The sequence below is a fragment of the Pleurodeles waltl genome, chromosome 4_2, assembly GCF_031143425.1.
Source record: "Pleurodeles waltl isolate 20211129_DDA chromosome 4_2, aPleWal1.hap1.20221129, whole genome shotgun sequence".
Taxonomy (NCBI): Eukaryota; Metazoa; Chordata; class Amphibia; order Caudata; family Salamandridae; genus Pleurodeles; species Pleurodeles waltl.
The window spans coordinates 416795797-416809877 of NC_090443.1; the positions used below are offsets into that span (position 1 = coordinate 416795797).

Here is a 14081-nt window from a genome sequence, read left to right on the forward strand (position 1 = left end):
CAGCAGCCACGTCACCTTCAGCCACACCACTGAACTCCACTGGACCGACCACCGATGCGTACACTTCACCTTACAAAAACCTGGTACACACCACCACCAACAACAGATCCCCCGCCACAGCTGGAACAAGATCACGGAAGACCAGCTGCTCTCCCCCCTCACCTGTGCCCCTCCACCCATCTCCACCGACCCAAACACAGCCGCCCTAAACCTCAGACAATGGATAGACAACTGCGCCAACAACCTCGCCCCAATCAGGAAGCCCTCCAACATCCGCACCAGCACTAAGGCCATTTGGTTCACCGCTGACCTTCAGGCCTCCAAACGGGAGTGCCGAAAAATCGAGAAGTGCCGCCACGTACAAACAGAGAGCAACCACACTGCCCTCAAGATAGTCATTTGCAACCACCACCAGCTAATCCGGACCACCAAGAGATCCTTCTACAAGGATTGCAATGACAACGTGCACGACAGCAAAGAGCTCTTCAACATCGTCAAGGAACTGGTCCTGCTCCCTCGAACCCCCTCCTTCGCAAGACCTCTGCGACTCCCTCGCCACCTTCGTCCACCGCAAGATCACGGACATCCATGACAGCTTCAACACCTCGACCACCGCAAACACCTCAAACCCCAACGCACCCAGCGACACCAACCTCATGCTCTCCTGGACCCACATCAACGACGAGGACACCATCAAAACCATGAGCACCATCCACTCCGGATCACCCTCTGCCCCCTGCCCCCACCATGTCTTCAACAAAGCAAGCGCCATCATTGCCCCCCAACTCCGTATGATCGTCAATAGCTCCTTCAAGACCCCCCACCTTCCTGGAGAGCTGGAAGCACGCCAAAGTCAACGCCCTGCTAAAGAAACCCAAAGCGGACCCCGGAGATATCAAGAACTACCGGCCCATCTCCCTCCTCCCCTTCCCAACGAAGGTCATCAGGAAGATCAACGGCTAACTGACCCGCTTCCTGGAAGACAACACCACCCTGGACACCTCTCAATCCGGATTCCGTAGAAACCACAGCACCGAGACCGCCCTCATCGCCGCAACCGACGACATCAGGACCATGCTCAACAAAGGCGAAACTGCGGCCCTCATCCTCCTAGACCTCTCGGCTGCCTTAGACACCGTCTGTCACCACACCCTTCGCACACGACGCAGGGATCCACCACAAAGCCCTGGACTGGATCACATCCTTCCTCTCCGGCAGAACCCAGAGAGTCCGCCTCCCTCCCTTTCTGAAGCCACCAAGACTATCTGCGGCGTTCCCCAAGGATCCTCACTCAGCCCAACCCTTTTTAACATCTACATGGTACCGCTCGACAACATCGTCCGACCCCACAACCTCATCTCCTACGCCGACGATACCCAGCTGATCCTTTCACTCACCAGGACCCCGCCACCGCCAAAACCAACCTCCACAACGGAATAAAGGCCATTGCCAATTGGATGGAGAGGAGCCACCTAAAACTGAACTCAGACAAAATGAAGATCCTCATCCTCGGCTCCAACCGCTCCGCATGGGACGACTCCTGGTGGCCAGCCACCCTGGGAACCACACCAACACCCACCAACCACGCATGCAACTTAGCTTTCATCCTAGACACAGTGCTCATCATGACCCAGCAAGTCAACGCAGTCTCATCTTCCTGCTTCAACAGCCCCCACATGCTCCGCAAGATGTTCAGATGGATACCCATTGAAACCAAAAGGGCGGTCACCCACGCCCTTGTCAGCAGCAGACTGGACTAAAGCAACGCTCTCTACGCGAGAACCACGGCCAAGCTCCATAAAAAACTACAAAGCATACAGAACGCCTCCGCACGCCTCTTTCACGACATCCCACACCGCAACCACATCTCAGCCCACCTAAGAGACCTACACTGGCTCCCCGTCAACAAGAGGATCACCTTTAAACTCCTCATCCACACTCACAAAGCACTCCACAACGCTGGCCCTGCCTACCTCAACGAGCGACTCACCATCCACACTCGCAACTGTCAACTCCGCTCCGCCAACCTCACCCTCGCCACTGCCCTAGCATCCACTGAACTACAGCAGGCGGCAGATCTTTCCCCCACTACACCGCCAAGACCTGGAACTCCCTCCCCGTCCACCTACAACAGACCAGGACCTGCTGACCCTCAGGAAACCCCTCAAGACCTGGCTGTTCGAGCAGCAGCACTCCCACCACTGCCACCCTTTCAGCGCCTTAAGACCCTAGCGGATGAGTAGCACGCTCTACAAATGATTGACTGACAGACTGAAATGTGTCCTCATTTTTTTTTCCAAAAGATTTAAAGTTATGAACTGTAACATACTACACACCAACCTCACTAGGAAGGTCTCCATTCACACATCAGTAACTTTTTAACGTTTTCTTAAGAATATTTCACTTTGTGGTAAATGATCTAACCTGCTTTTCAAATTTAATTCTTTACCAAGAAAATTCAGGAAAAAAAAGAAATACCAACTTTCCCAGGGCATCATCTACATCCCCTCGACTTGGTTCCTGTCCTCGGACTCTCCCACGGCATGTTAAAGGCATGAGTTCATCAGCTGGGTATGCATGATCCTGCAGAGGAGAAGAAAGGAACAAGATGGCTTAGCAGTAGTCTAAAAGAAAAAAATGCTTTGTTCAAAACACCAAGAACTTTTCAAATAATTGTTAAGTTAGGAGATTTCAATATCCACAGGAGAAACAACAGCAACAATGCAGCCAAAAATATTGCTTATCTCTTATAAGCTCACACTCTCTCAATATTCAGTCAAAACCACCAACATAAAAAGTACCACACTAGCCCTGAACATCACCAAAGAAAGATAATTAACTACTAGGAACACTATGCTAGTTGGCTGATCACACCATCTATTGATTCCCTTACAAATTTATTTTTCTAATACTAAAATAAAAAGGTAACACATATTAACCACAAATCAATGCAGAAACCTAGAGTCCATTCACGTAGCTGCAGTCAATTCACCCAGCTGCTCTCTGTATGAATGTAGCTAATGAATAACCAGTACACTCAGACAATAAAGAGGTGAACTATTAAACAACATTATCACAGCTTCTGTTCTAGATGACGGAACTCTAATAATTCTGAAAATTGCGAAAAATAAATGTTTAGCTTTGTTTCATAAGACGTCAATGGAGAGAGAACAAATAGGTGATAAGACTGGATATGGCAACATAAATAATATATCCCTAAACACAGCATTCTAAAGGTTAGACAGAAAAACCTACATGAAAAAAATACTATAAAGAGCAAAGCCTTATTTTATTTTTTAAATAACTTACTGAATGAAAATACAAACCAAAAATGGTGTTTTACTTGATTAATAATGATTGCTAAACCACCTCTACAAGCTGTATTGGACTCATTAAAATGTGGTAAATTTGCTAGTTTCCGTGAAAAAACTTTGGAATCAATAAAATGTTGTTCTGGCCTTTCAGATAATACAGCTAAAATACATACATCTGTGAGGGAAATTCATGACAGTTTGAGTCTCCTTTGAACCTATCTAAGCCAACTTCTTAGGAAAAAAAAAAAAGGCATGACCCTCAAATCATGATTATGCCTTAACCAAAACTTTAGATCCATATATCTCCCCTTACGGGGCAAAATATTGTTAATTGCTCTTGGAAAGAGAGAATGTTTTCCAGTTGCCTCAAAAAAGGACACGTCAAAACTCTGTTAAACATTTTGAAGACATAGAAGAACTTGACATCTTCAGGCTGGCAACTGATTAACTATTTCTGTGGCAACATAATTGAATGTTGTCATTGTACAGTTGTTATAACACATGAATATTAACTTGCTAAGCCAAAAGCAATCTGGAAGGACAGAGGAATGTGGAGGTAAAATGGCAATCATATCTATAATTGCTGTGCCTCATAGAAAAGAGAATTGTATTACACATCCCACTTCTACTGTAGGCTCCTCAGAGAAGTCTCAGGCACACTTGATCCCGAAAATCTCTTCACTATAATCCAAGGATAGGCCTAGAAGGCACTAGATTTGAAGGCATAAAGTAATACTGAGAGAGATCTTAATCAGGAGAAATGGAAAACAGTACACATGAATCCTATTACGTGGAATTCCACAAGAGTCCATACTGGATCCTGCTCTCCTCACGTTTTGTGCAGTACCACACAACCTTATCTGGGGAACAGAGGCTTAATATTGACCAACATGTTGGTGTTCAGCTAGATCTAAAAATCAGCTCTAAGGGAGAGACTCAAAGTGACTCCGATATGGCTAACGTGACACTTTATAAAACTAAGTCCTGATAAACTTAATTTCTTCAAACCTCCCCAAACAAAATATTCTCATTCTCAAGAAAGGACCCCTTAATAATGTCACAATAAATACTCAACAACTGTATTCCGTTTACAATCTTAAATATCTGGTTTAAAAAGAAGAGCTGCAAATTCTGATTCAATGTGGTCATCTCTAGTTTGGACAGCGGAATCGCTAAGAGGCCTTCAAAAACTAACATGACTCCCCTTAAATTTGTTCTAAACGCATCTGTGCAATTCATTACAAATACTAAAACAACAGATAAATTGCCAATGTTAAAATCCCAGAAATGGCACTCAATGTAGGGTCCTCTGAATTTTAAAGACTGTGTGCATACTTATGCCTTATTTAGGCATACATTAACACAGAAAATCTAGAGTTACTGAGTAAGCTGCAGACAGTGCAGCTGAGAACCTGGAAAAGGGAGCCTCTGCTCTGTTTCCTAGAATGTGCTGCAGACAGCATCATTTAAGCAAAAACTGGTTCAAAAACTCAGTGACTTTTCACTGACCTCTGTTCAGAGTTCACATCGCTCCTCTGGCAATGCTCGTCCCACTGCTGCTTCCCTGCGTGCACTGAGTCTGCTTGGCTCTGTGGGTTCAAGGCCCTCCTCTGCTGGCTGGCTGTGTGTCTCTGATGTCTTCTGCCTTCTGCCTCTCTCTGCTTTTCCTCTCTTTCTGCCACTTCTTTCACTTTTGTGCTCTTTAGCCCTATTTGCTTCTCGTTTTTCTAGCTGCTGAATCCCACTCTATTTTCCCTGCTGTTGTTGTCTCTGCAGCCCGACCCCTCCTTGTGATGCGCTACCCCGCCTTTCTGCCTCCAAGCTGGCCGACCCCCCCCCCCCCGGCCACCCTCTCCTTAAAGCTGTCTGCACCCGTCAGCGCCTGGACCGCGCCCAGCACCATGGACTCTGGTTCTTGTACCACCCATCGGTACGACACCAGCACTCTGCACACCCAACCCCAGAGGCTCCACAGCATGCCACCAGGCCGATACAAAAAAACACCCAAGGACCTTTCTCCTGCCGCAGCTGCTCCTTCGTCTGCCTTCACATGCCATTTCGAGCCCAGCTAGACACCTCAGATGCATACTTCAACAGTCGCTCCCTCGTCAAACATGCAGTAGAAATATGGGACCTCCTTGACTCAATCGCCCTAGATGTCGCCTTCCTCTCAGAGACCTGGATGACCCCCAGCTCAGCCCCGGACATTGCCACCGCCATACCAGACAACTACAAAATCATCCACAAAGACCAACTCAACCGACCAGGAGGAGGCATCGCCATCGTCTACAGGAACACACTCCACGTGCACTTCGAATCAAGACGAAATCAAGACTGACCCAGACATCCATCCATGGCACCCTTGTCAACAGACCTCCCAGACCCGCTCCCAATTCAGAGAAGCCACTGCCGACATAGTTACCCCCCCCTGCACTCGCCTCCACCTGCCACATCCTACTCGGCAACGTCAACTTCAACCTCGAAAACCACCAAAACCCAAACACCACATCCATCCTTGATAACCTTGCCCCCATTGGCCTCAAGCAACTAGTCAACGTCCCCACTCACTCAGCAGGATACACCCTTGACCCTGTCTTCTCGGCAGGAAAGCACATCGCCCTCTCACACACCTCGGAACACCACTGGACCAACCACGGATGCATCCATTTCACTTTCACCAAGACCACCGCATGCCATCAAGTACCCCCTGGCAGAAACTGGAGCAAGGTCATCCAAATCCAGCTCACAGATGCACTCAGCCACTCCCCTCCACCGGACACAACGAACTATAACAACTCGGCACGCAACCTTCTCCGCTGGATAGCAGTCTGTGCAAATACCACAGCCCCCCTCAGGAAACCTTCTGGAAACCAGCACCGCAAGGATCCCTGCTGGGTCCAAACGCACCTCCAGATAACTGGAATATAAATGGAGAAACACCAAAAGCACTGCAGACCACACAGCCTATAAAGACGCAGTCACCGCACACCACCAACACATCAGAACCTCCACGAAGGCTGCCATTCAAGAACACATCAACACCAATGCACACAAGCAAGGAGCTATTCACCATCGTCAAGGAATTCATGAACCCCGGAATGGACACCTCAGACATACCCTTCCCCGCCTCTCAAGACCTCTATGACTACCTCTCCGCCTTTTTCCACCAGAAAATCCAGGCCATATATGAAGGATTCAAGAGCCAAATTCTGCCCCACCGAACACCAGCACCACCATGAACCCCCACTGCAGCCGACTCCATACCAATGGACCCCTATCTCCACAGAAGACATCTGGAAGCTCATGTGCTCCATCCTCTCAGGGGCACCCTCGGACCCATTCCCACATCACATCAAATCTTTATTCGACTCAGCGACACCATCACCCCTGAGCTATGCCGGACTAGCAACCACTCAATGGAAACTGCCACCTTTCCAAATGACTGGAAGCACGCAGAGATCAACCTGCTCCTAAGGAAACCCTCTGCTAATCCAAGAGGCATGAAGAACTACAGATCCATCTCTCTGCTCCCTTCCCTGCCAAGGTAATAGAAAAGGTCATCAACATGCAGCTTGCGGAGTTCCTAGAGCCAAATAACATCCTAGACCCTTCCCAGCCCGGATTCAGGAGCATCCACAGCACTGAAACAGTACTCCTCACTGCCATGGATGACATTCACACCATACTAGACCACAGACACGCAGCTGCCCTCATCCTCCTGGACCTTTCCGCCCCATTTGACACAGTCTCCCACACCACCCTATGCACTAGACTCCATGATGCAGACATCTGCGGCAAGGCCCTGAATGGATCCGCTCCTTCCTCACTGGTAGAACCCAGAGTCAGACTCCCACTGTTTACCTCAGAATCCAAAGAAACCTGCTGTGGAGTACCACAGGGCTCCTCCCTGAGCCTGACCCTCTTCAATATCTACAAGACTCCGTTCACCTAAATCGCCAGACAGCACAGACTCAACATAGTCTCCTATGCCGACTTCCCCTTAACCGATGACCCATCAAAGCCAAGTGCAACTTCCATAATGGAACAAGAGCATTCTCCACCTGGATGAAAGCTAGCTACCTCAAGCTCAACTCAGACAAGACTGAGATCCTCATGCTGGGCTCCACTCCCTCTGCCTGGGATGGCATCTGGTGGCCAGCAGCCATAGTAGACGTCCCCCTCCCACTGACCATGCACGCAACCTGGGCATCATTATGGACTACACACTATCCATGACCCGCCAAGTCAACACCATCTCGTCATCATGCTTTCACACTCTCCGTCTCCTGTGAAAGATTTTCAACTGGATCTCAACCTCCACCCCCCCCCCAAAATCAACCACAGAGACAGAATGACGGTCCCCGTGCACTTGTCAGCAGCAAATTGGACTACGGCAACGCTCTCTATGCCAGAATTACAAAGAAGTTACAAACAAGACTCTAGAAAATCCAGAACGCAGCAGCCAGACTCATCCTGGACATCCCCCGCCACAGCCACATATCCACCCACCTTAGAGACCTGCACTGGCTCCCTATCAATAAATACATCACCTTCAAGCTGACCCACTTACAAGGCACTGCACAACATCGGACTGGCCTACCTTAACCACCGCCCGACATTATACACCCTTCCCCATCATCAGACAACTGCGATCCCCTCAACTTGCCCTCACCACCATCCCAAAAATCAGGAAGAGCACAGCTGGAGGCAGATCCTTCTTATACCTTGCAGCGCAGACTTGGAACACGCTTCCACTCCATCTCAGGCAGGCACCCTTGCTGAAGCAGTTCAGGAAGGACCTCAAGACCTGGACCTTCGACTGAGCAGCACGCCCACTACCATGCCTTAGGACCCCCACAGGTGATAAGCTGCGCTTTAAAAATACTTCATTGATTGACTGACTTTGATTGTGTATACAGGAGGAGAACATGTTCAGGATATAGCCCCAGATGCATCAATTTCAACTTTTATTCCTACTGTCACCATGTCAAAACGGTGCTTGGAAATTATGGTACTGAAACTCAGCAAAATCACCTGTACTAGACATGTGAGGTGTATTTAATGGAAACATGTTTAGCCTGTTCTTTCTCACAAGAGGGAAAATGAAGTAGACCTGTGAACCATTCAGAGATACAAATGTGAAGTGCCTTGGGGAACTCAAACAAACCTGAGTGCCTCTGGCAACTTACATCAGTCTAGCATCAGCACAGTCCCCACACTGCTTTCACAGAAAGGCCCACAAGCATGATGAAAATCGAGGCTTACCAGTCTTTGCAGTGACCTCCTTATACAACTAAATTCCCATAGGCACAACCGAACAATGTAAAATAACTTAATTCATGATGTGAACAGCATAGATAGATGTCTGAAGGCACAGTCAAAGTTTCTTCACTAACAGAGCTGCTTCTTCATACAGTAGTACAGTTTGCTCTTATCAAGGACCCTAGAGCTAACAGTATGCATTAGTATTCCTAAGCAAACATCTCCTCTCTGACCATTAAGTACAAGAAAAGTAAAACCACATTTATTAGCTAAGTCTTTTCTCAGTATCTCAAGATAAAGAGGGGAGCTTGACTCTGGCTTTCAACAACAGATGACAGATCACCCCACAAAACACATGTCCCAAGTTGAAAATCTTCAGTCCATCTTTGTCATTTGTCCAAAGCAGAGAACAGCAGGAAGGTGTTAAACTGTCAGCATTAACCTAGCTGCTGCAATCATGACCTAATGAGGTGCAATCATACTGTCATACACAAGCACATCCTGGACATGGGGTGGGACTTCAGTGTAATGAAGAAAAGTCTGAGTGCCAGGAACTGAAGCAGGCATGCAGGTGACAAATCTTAAAATGTTGTTAGAGCAACCTAAAGAGAAAAAATACACAGGAAGGAGTTAGGTGGATGGAAGAAGGAATAACTGACAATAGGAATGAATTTAAAAGAGAGTACATAAAAGTCAAATTGCTTATAAGCATTGGGAAACTACCATCCCAATGTTTTTGTTATTCAGCAAAAAAATAATTAAAGTCGATAACTCATGATTTTAATAATTTTCTAAAACACTAAAAGAAAAACAAATCTCTCCGAAAACAACAAATTAAAACTGAAAACAGGAAAGTCTAATTATGATAGGTTACAAAGGTTGTCATACTACTGTATTGCAGCATTTTAATAAAGTCAAATTCGTAAAAGATTAATGCAGTAATGGTCAAACTGCTAACAATTATCAGCAATATTCCTGTAACTCTATGTAGCACTGCCATCAGATGGGAGCCCTGCTCTATCTCAGGATAGCCATGCCCATTTTAATCTTGAGCACGGTCATGTTCCTGCCATTCGCTTCTTTTGCTCCCAATCTATGAGTCACTTACTCCTCATTTACATGGTCTCCCCCTCACTCTACTTGAAGCATTTGCAAGAAGTGCAGTTTTCGGTTTGTCAAGTAAGGCGGAGAAATACTGTCCACAATAATGTCAGATACAATTGGGCTGCTTTATTAGGTATTTTACAGAACTGTGTAGGTCAGCAACCTACATTATAAAAACTCCTGACTGTATAAAACTATGAGATGTCTATATGCAATCTGGAAGCTCAACTACTGTGAGTGGCCAAAGAAGTTGCACATGTATTATTCATCACATTCTGTATATCAAACTCTGATGTCCCCTACCAAACTCTGCCATGTTGAAAATGCCATTTTAGACCTTAGGTTGTATATTCCACCCTTCACTAATTGCCAAAAACATGGCACCACCCCCTCCCCAAAATCCAAGACTGGCCAGTGCCGAGGTAAAAGTGCTGAGTACAAGGAAGAGAGTAACATGTATGTCCTTTACTGTTACAGCAGACAAGGAAGGTGGATGAAAGTCTCCCATCAGACGTTTAACTTCTTTAATAATTCAACAAAGGTTTAAGCAGTAAATAAACATCAATGCATTCATGCCTCAAAACCTGAAAGCCAAGAAACCAACGGTGTGGTCTGGGTGTCAGGAGTGTGTGGGTTCCTATTTTAATTTGTTTTTAAATGTTTGCTAAACTTTGCGTTGCGTTTCTTGACATACTCTCAGATAAAAAGGGAAGGGAAGCTGGGGTTATATTCTCTTCAAACCATACAGGCTTGAGATCCTACCTGTATGATGCAATGGACATGGGACACAAACACTTAAGCATATTGTGATCTCCACTCAATTCATTATCTGTCAATGATTCTTCACTCACTTAACAAGCAATTTGTGGCAAAAACAATAGTTTCCTGCTGATGTAGTCCAATGATTCAAGAGGAAAATTCAAAGGGATAACCCTGTTAAGATAATTGGGGTGTAGGAGATAGGACTGAGAGCATACCACACATATCCCAATACAAAACAGAATGTGTTTTTATACAGGAAGAGGAAGACGACTTTTAACATTCCAAGAACAAAGATGAAAAACAACACAAAATATTAAAAAACTTTCAGTACCAAATTGAGATGCTATTACTAGGAATGAGTGGCTGGGTGGTAGGCAGAATGCGGAAGCTCTAATTAGAAACCTCAATAAAAACGCTCCCAGATATTAGGTAACATAAAAATGCTAGTCATTTCTACTCTGGGGCATTTTGTGATCCTACAGACCGCTTCAGAAGGCAACGGTAGAGCAGCTATTTTCCAACTCAAATTGAAGATCAATCAAAAGCACACCAAAGGGCGTTTTCTACTCAAGTCCCAGTCCATAGTGGTACCTTTTAGGGTACATTTCACACCAACAATGTCAGGAAATGGGGGATCAAACAGATAGCTTCACTGACAGTTTAGTCACTAGGTTGAGTAGAAGACCCAACACCCTTCGCTGTGAAACTGCATGCCTTAAACAAACTGACAAAAAAGATGAATTCACAAAGCAGAATTTGAATGAGTTCACTAAGAAGGGAATGGTTAAATCCTGACTTGGGTGCAACACATTAGCTGGCATCAATACCCTATCTGAGGCAATGTGTGGTGCTGCTTTGTATTACTTCAAAAATACATCAACTGCATACATTGTATTTTACCAGAATAAAAAGCAATCAATGGCAAAGCCAATAGGTCTCACGAATACAACTGCTATTGTCTCTGGCAATGTGCTTAAGACACATTGTACACCAGTGCAGCTGCTGATTAGCATGGCTAAAGGTTAGTGGCATAGAGTGGCATGGGGGAGAAGAGTGGAGTGGGGGAAGTACAGTGTTGCAGAGTGGATTTGGTGGAGCAGAGCGTCATACAGTGGAGTAGGGGGCAATAGTGTCTCGTACAGTGGAGCAGCGGGGAGTCGAGTTCAGTGGTAGATTGTGTCGTAGAGTGCACTGTCTTGGAGTGGTGTAGAGGGGGTGGAATAGGGTGGAGTGCTTTGGAGTGGATTGGAGTAGAGTGAAGTGGACTGGATTAGGATGGAGTGGGGTCGACTGAATTGGGGCAAATTGGAATGGGGTAGACTGGAATAATAGGACTGGGGTGGATTGAAGTGGAGTGGATGGGGTGTTTTGAAGTGGGGTGGGTGGTTTACAGAGGTAGAAACTAGACCACCTAATGCTCTCAATTTTATGGCAGATTGGTCGAGCAGTTAGGCTGATCCTGGAGAAGTGAAAAGTATTTCTTGTACTCGCAGTATCACTAAATGAGACCACACACACTAAAAAGAATAACTTGAGGCCAATTTACAAAAATCCTTAAGATTTTTATAAAAAATGTTCAGACCAAGATCAAAATCGGGTAACTTCTTTTTAAGTTATGAATTTTTAAAGTTTTATCAAAAATTGATTTTTCGTTTGCAATTACGCACCATAGAAATCAATAGAGAAATATTTTAAATATGCACATAAAATCAGGCAATGCTTTTACCAATGTCTCTTTTTGCAGGTATGTCGAAGTCATTGGTGGGCACTATGGACCAGTTGGAGAAGTTTAGGCGGTGCCCGGTTTCAGAAGGAGCAGCTGCAGAAAGTTGCTGGAGCTGGTACCCGGCCACTGCAGGGGACCACTTGAAAAAGCACTGCACAGGGGGACTTTAAAGGTAAGTCCAGTGTGTCCCCTTGGAGTGTCGCGGTCGCAAAGGGTATGGGACTCTTAGGGCACATCTGGATCTTCAGTACAGTGTGGGAGGGTGCAGAGCGAATCGGTGAGCCAGGAGCTGTGCGCAAAAGTGCCCTTGGAAGTAGGAGTAGGTCACTTTGAGGGTCACTTGCAGGTCAGCAGGAGCACTCTGATGGGAGGTCCTAGGTTTTTCTAAAGTCCCTTGACTGGGGCCTCCTCCTGGCCCCTTTTCAGTCTGCAGTGGACTGTCCTTCTGGGTGTCTGACGTTAGGTGACCACTACCTGGGGCATGGTGAGGTTCAGTCGCTGGAAGGTGCAGTACCACCAAACTTGGCACACTTGCAGGGTTTGTCCTCCCAGTCCGTCGTGAAGAGTTTGATCCGGCTGCAGCGTCCAGTTCCTTGGTCACCAGCCGGTCAATGAAGTGGCCTTTAATGGATCTTTTGGTCCTTATTGCAGGAGAGTGATGTATTCACTCTGGAGGGAGATCTTTGGTGATTTTTGAAATGTGGAGGTCCTCTGGGGGTTTTAGAGTCCGTCCAACATCTATGCAATCTCTCAGTGGCGATTGTCAAATCCCTGGGTGAGGTAGGCAGGGTTTGACACCTTTTTCTTGGTGCAGCAGGACATCGAGCCTTGGGTCTTCTTTGTTACTGATCTTCTTTTGTCCTTGGAATAGTACTCTCTAGTCTAGGGATGCCCACTAAATACTGTATTTAGTGGGTGTTTCAGGGGAGTACCTAGTAGTGACCAATGGGTCGTCTACCTTAATGTGGCTACACCCACTAAGTGGCCACTTCCCTACACCTGATTGGCTATTTTCCTACCATGGAAGATGGAGGAAAATGAAAGGGTCATCACCCATGCAACACCCTAGGGGTGGTACAAGCTGGGGCTGACCACTCCTCCTGTCCTTTGTGTTTTCCTGCCACTTCTCCGGCCAAAAATGGGAGGTTGCAATGTGGGTGGCCATCTGCTGCCAGCAGCAGGCTTGGGGGTCGAGTTTCAAGGGCGGTAAGCCCTTTGATGCTCGCTAGCAGGGCAGTGCACAATCCAGGAAGGGCTTTATTCTGGGATCCACAGAGCAGGATCTCTCAATACAGGTTACAGAATCTTGTCTGGTGGTGGCAGTCTGGTTGTGACCGGCCAGCAACCATGCCAGGGTAGTCAGCTTTTGCAAGGGGCACCTCTAAGGTGACCCCTGGGTACATTTTGTAATAACTCCAATACTGGAACCAGTTTGGATTTATCATTCTGAACTGTTTGATACCAAACAACCCAGGGTTCAGAGTAGCCATCATGTAGCTGTGAAACCCGTACTGACCAGTGTCCAGCACATGTATTAAAATGGCTCCAGTATCCTTAATATAGCCCGAGAGATATGGTGCAATCACCCGGAGGTCCCACCCTCCTCGGTACTGCTTCGGGTACTCCTGGAATACAGGGGAGGGGAGAGGCGAAGGGGGGGCAGACATCTTATATCACACATATATAAGGCCATAGTGGCAGATATGCCCAAGCCTGTTTTGCGGGCTCGAGTGGCGTGGGACGGCGAACTGAACGCACTGTTGGAAGAGGTACAGTGGAAGGCAATATGTGCTTTGCTCCGTCGGGGGACCTGTAACGCTAGGTTCAAACTTATACATTTTAATTACATACATCGCACATATGTCACTCCTGCCTCCTCCATAGAATTGATCCTAGCAGAGATGACAGTTGCC

General features: G+C 46.7%; 1 protein-coding gene across 2 annotated transcripts in view; it reads right to left on the reverse strand.

Moving 5' to 3' along the window:
• The window catches only part of EDEM3 (ER degradation enhancing alpha-mannosidase like protein 3), a 367252-nt gene that overhangs the window by 307032 nt on the left and 46139 nt on the right, over positions 1 to 14081 (reverse strand). For both annotated transcript variants that reach the window (XM_069231637.1, XM_069231638.1), the window contains exon 3: positions 2483 to 2583. In XM_069231637.1, coding sequence (XP_069087738.1) covers positions 2483 to 2583 — 101 coding nt within the window. The remainder of the gene's footprint in view (positions 1 to 2482; positions 2584 to 14081) is intronic.